This window comes from Clupea harengus, chromosome 15, assembly GCF_900700415.2.
Source record: "Clupea harengus chromosome 15, Ch_v2.0.2, whole genome shotgun sequence".
In the NCBI taxonomy this organism is placed as follows: Eukaryota; Metazoa; Chordata; class Actinopteri; order Clupeiformes; family Clupeidae; genus Clupea; species Clupea harengus.
Genome location: NC_045166.1, coordinates 17601533 through 17606532, shown reverse-complemented (window position 1 = coordinate 17606532; position 5000 = coordinate 17601533). Strand labels below are relative to the sequence as shown.

Sequence of the window (5000 nt, the reverse complement as noted above, 5' to 3'; positions counted from 1 at the left end):
GACATCACATGTTTGTCATCATACAGTGTGATTGTCCGTGTATGTAAGTGTTTTTCTTGCTTAAGCAATGTCTTAAATCGACTATTTTCTCTGCAGGTAAAAGCATTGACCACTTGAAACGCCCCCAGCTCTAATGCCATGTCCTTTCCTCTTTCTCTCTCCTTTGGTTTCCTCTTCCTGTGTGGAGCAGTTTGAAGACGAGAGGCTGCAGGCTCCCACCCCACTGCTCAGGTTGCAGAGCTCCACAGGACCCGAACCTGAGGGGCTACCATGGGAGAGGTTGTTATAGTGAAGGAGGGCTGGCTCCATAAGCGAGGTGAGTGATCAGACCTTATTAGATCAGAGGCCTTAGGAACTAGCCTCTCCGCCATTCAAGGCATCCCCAGACATACTGAACCATGCTAACCCATAGAAAGCTGAAATCATATAAAAGTATGTGAAATTTAAATGACAGATATTGGCAGTGTACTAGGAATAGTTACGTTTTTACAACAAATAAATAGTCTGGTCACAGGTTGTGGCTCTCTACAGTTAAACCCTCTGGACATTTAGTCAGATGAGGCCACTACGCACCTGTCAATCATGGAAGGCATCTCCAGACGTACAGATACATGCTAACCACGTGTAAGACTTCCTCATGATGTATGCAGAAGTTGAAATGATATCAGTTATTAGCAGTGTACTAGCACTATATTGGTACTTATAATAAATAAATAGTCTAGTCAATGATCAATGACAAGAAGTGAGATAGCTTAAGCCCATATGGTCATGGTGAGTGCTCAGGTCAGTATGGAGATTTTGGAGATCTGGACTTTCCCTGTAGGTCCTTAAAAATATTGGTCTCTACTGTTTAGTTACAAAGGTTTTTTTTTGCAGTCTAGTGAACATGTCAAGGTTGATGTTTATAGAAAATGTGATGGGTCTATAAGGAAGTTTCGATCTTGATCAAGTAGGCCCTTTAGAGTGTTGATGTTATGGAGTGTATATAGCTCAAGGGTCAATGGGTCTGTTTATTGTTTTCAAGTAGCAAGGCCCTGTAGGTAGTCTCTATGTTGTAGCTCTTTCTTTATGGTTTGGGAGTACGTGTGTGTGTCTGTGTGTTTTTTTGTTTTTGTTTTTGAATGCTTACAGTTCTGGAGCATTGTTTCATTAGAATGTGTGTACAGTCTCTGTTCTCTGAAGGTTCCATTCACACCATTTCTTCATAATTCATTTTATAATTATAATTTATGATTTATACTGGGAAAGTTTAATTTGAAATTACAACTGTCACTAACTACCACATCAGTATATTTCAATATTTACAATTTACTATAAACTGTTCATAAACCGTGATTAATAAACCTTAATCCAACACTTTTTGGCCTCTCCTTGACCCTTGTGAAACCGACAGTAGCATGATTTGCAGTTCTCAGTCAGGGTGGACATCTGGGAGCTGGTTCTCAGTCTGTGTTTGTCAGATAGGCAGCCCTGTCTTTGTCATGTGAGGCTTTTTTCATTGGGTCGTTCTGCCCGGCAACTCCAGGCTGCAGGTGACTCCAAAACCGCTCTGACACAGAGTCCGGCGAGTCTGTTTTGCAATCATCCGCCCCCGAGGCTGTTTGTGTCCTCACCCGCAGCACGGCTAACCTCTAACCTTTACTGTGTTCTGTACACAAAACAGAGCCGCTCTCCCGTGGTGATGCGTAACGGTCACCAAACAGTGAGCGCCACATCGCAGCTGCAGCTGTTACCACAGTTACCAACCTCAGCTCTGAACAAATATCATCTGAAGAAATAACAAAAATAAATGCTTATTTATCGGTCGTTTCATGTGCTTCCTTTCTCTGATGCTCTTCTCTGGGACGTCTCACAGGCATACGCACTGCATTTCCTGGTACTTCAGGAATTTTCCTTCATCCCCCCCCCCACCACCACTGACTGCTATTGGAAAAATTCCACTGCTCGAAATTCTGTGGCTGTTCTCCCGTTTCCAGGGAGGCGTTAAGTCCATCAATGCATCTTTTCTCATCTCTCTCTCTCTCTCTCTCTCTTTCTCTCTTTTTTCGTTCTCTCTCCTCCTTCACCCCTTGCAGCCCAGACTTGGGGGGGGGGGGGATGGGGTGCTGGGCCTTTAAAGGGTGTGGTGTGGAGGATGTGACTGGCTGTGGGATGGTGGCTGCAGGCCAGTTGGGTTGTAAGAAGGAGGTCAGAGAGTGCGGCCAGGTCAGGACTGCAGCAACAGCAGCAGCAGTAACAGTAACAGTAACAGTAGCAGCAGCAGCAACAGCTGCAGCAGTAACAGTAACAGTAGCAGTAGTAACAGTAGCAGCAGCAGCAGCAGTAGTAGCAGCAGTAGTAGTAACAGTAGCAGCAGCAGCAGTAGCAGCAGCAGCAGCAGCAGTAACAGTAACAGTAACAGTAGCAGTAACAGCAGTAGCAGTAGCGACAGTAGCAGCAGCAGCAGTAGTAGCAGCAGTAGCAGTAGCAGCAGCAGCAGCAGTAGTAGCAGCAGCAGCAGTAGTAGCAGCAGCAGCAGCAGCAGCAGCAGCAGTAGCAGTAACAGTAGCAGCAGTAGCAGCAGCAGCAGCAGCAGTAGTAGCAGCAGCAGCAGTAGTAGCAGCAGCAGCAGCAGCAGTAGCAGTAACAGTAACAGTAGCAACATTAACAGTAACAGTAGCAGCAGTAGCAGTAGCGACAGTAGCAGCAGCAGCAGTAGCAGTAGCAGTAGCAGCAGCAGCAGCAGCAGTAGTAGCAGCAGTAGCAGTAACAGTAACAGTAACAGTAGCAGCAGCAGTAGTAACAACAGTAGCAGCAGTAGCAGCAGCAGTAGCAGCAGTAGCAGCAGCAGCAGCAGCAGTAGTAGTAGCAACAGTAGCAGTAACAGTAGCAGTAGCAGTAGCAGTAGCTAGGGTGACCAGACGTCCTCTTACCCGGACATGTCCTCTTTTCGAGACCTAAAAAATGAGTCCGGCAGGGATTCCAAAATTGTCCGGGATTTTGCTTGTGGGCACCTTGCTGCCTCCACTAGTTGCATCGTTTACAATAGTACATGACATCTGCATGAGAAAAAGATGTCCAAAAACTCGGGGGAGGGGGCGGTGTCCTCTTTTTCACAATCTCTAATCTGGTCACCCTAGCAGTAGCAGCAGTAGCAGTAGCGACAGTAGCAGCAGCAGCAGTAACAGTAAAAGTAGTGTGGAGGCTATCCTATTAGCCTCAGTGTGGACGGCAAAGTGTTCCCAACGCGTTGCAAATAATCCTTAGTCCAGGCATTAACTTTCTTTGGGTGGTGTTCCCGTTTATTATGAAGGTATAAATTTGACATAAAATTGGTCCTTTCACCCAGTGCTGTTTGCCTATTAACAAGAGGCTGTCGGTGAAGTGGGTTTCAGAGCGACGGTAAGAACCGTGTGTTCCCCACCATCCACACCTTTCCCTAATTGATCAATCACACCTGTAAATATACCCAATTCCCAGTGACGTGCCACACCCAGTGCAATACTCCCCCAAGTGGCTAAAATAAGTAACACTAAAATAAAGCTAACTAAAAGGTGGATAGAAATGGCTCCTACAAGTAGCAACAGCAGCAGTAGTAGCAGTAGCAGTAGCAGCAGCAGCAGTAGCAGTAGCAGTAGCAGTAGCAGTAGCAGCAGCAGTAGCAGCAGTAGCAGTAGCAGTAGCAGCAGTAGTAGCAGCAGTAGCAGCAGCTGGCCTGAAGGACGGAAAAGTGCTGTGGTGCAGCTTGAGCCCTGGCCGGTGGTGTCAACTCAGTCCAGGCTAAATCAGCTTACTTAGGGCACAGTGCAGAGCAGTGACAGACACACAGATAGACAGATGGATAGGCAGACAGACAGGAAGATGGACGTAGGGACAGACAGATAGACAGGCAAAGTGCCAGACAGACAGACAGAGGGAGAAACACACAGATAGGCAAACGTACACACAGACAGACAAAGGGGCAGATAGGCAGGCAGACAGGTAGGTAGAGGGATGGACTTGCAGACTGGCACTCAGACAGATGGGCAGACAGAGGGACTGACAGGCAAACTGGCACACAGACAGACAGACAGATGAAGGGACAGACTTGGCTCTGGCAGGATAGGAATGTGTTTTGGCGCTGACTGTGCTGTGCTTCGCGTGGCGGCTGTCTTGTTTAGCCTTCATAGGATTTTAGATTCTGGCCCTCCCACCTTCACACACTGTGGGCTCAAAGGACTCTCTCTCTCTCTCTCTCTCTCTCTCTGTCTATCTCTATCTACCTCTGTTTTCCTCTCTGTGTGTCTATCCTGCTCCCTTTTCCTCCCTCTTCCTATACATCTGTACTTTTCTTTTTCCTCACCATGAAGCTAATTCTTCACATCATGTAGTGATCATGATGGTACATTAGATGGAAGCACGATGAAAACAATGTCCTTGCCCCACAATAACCCGTAGTACCCGCCATAATCTCCATATTGCATAATGTCAGCCACCCCGATTGGTCTGTTATCAAAGTCATTTGAATGACTCATCAGTGATTGGCCGGTGGGGTGAAGAGAATGATAAGAGAGAGTGAGCATGCTTAGGCGGGTGGGTGGTTTTCGGGTGGGGTGGTGAGTGTTGGGGGTAACGGAAGCCAGGAGGGATGTTTGGATGACCTGTGTGAGTCATCGGCCAGGGAAGCCGAGCAGGGTCCGGGGGGGGGGGGGCGAAAAACAAGCTGGTCTCTCTCCCTCCCTCTCGGGCAGGTTTGCCCCCTCTGCCCCCCCCCCCCCCCCCCCCCTCCCCATTTGGTTCTACCGCAGAGAGAAGCCCTGAGCTGAGGGGAATGGAATGCACGCGTTCTGGAACGGCTCGCCGGAACCTGAACTCTGGAACTCTGGTTCACTCTGTAGCAGGCTGTCCCGTGAGAAGAAGCTTTGGAGTAGATAGAGAGCAGTGCACATTGAAACTGAAAGCATTGTGCGGTTTCTATGGATCTGTTAGCACTAGAGTGACAGAGAAGTGATATTAAGTGCAACCGTGACAGGCTAGTACCA

The 5000-nt window shown here is 47.9% G+C and overlaps 1 protein-coding gene across 2 annotated transcripts in view; it reads left to right on the top strand.

Moving 5' to 3' along the window:
* The window catches only part of LOC105907254 (RAC-alpha serine/threonine-protein kinase-like), a 34077-nt gene that overhangs the window by 10600 nt on the left and 18477 nt on the right, over nucleotides 1–5000 (top strand). For both annotated transcript variants that reach the window (XM_012835544.2, XM_031582070.1), the window contains exon 2: nucleotides 191–316. In XM_012835544.2, the coding sequence (XP_012690998.1) occupies nucleotides 271–316 (46 nt within the window). In that variant the 5' untranslated portion in view covers nucleotides 191–270. The remainder of the gene's footprint in view (nucleotides 1–190; nucleotides 317–5000) is intronic.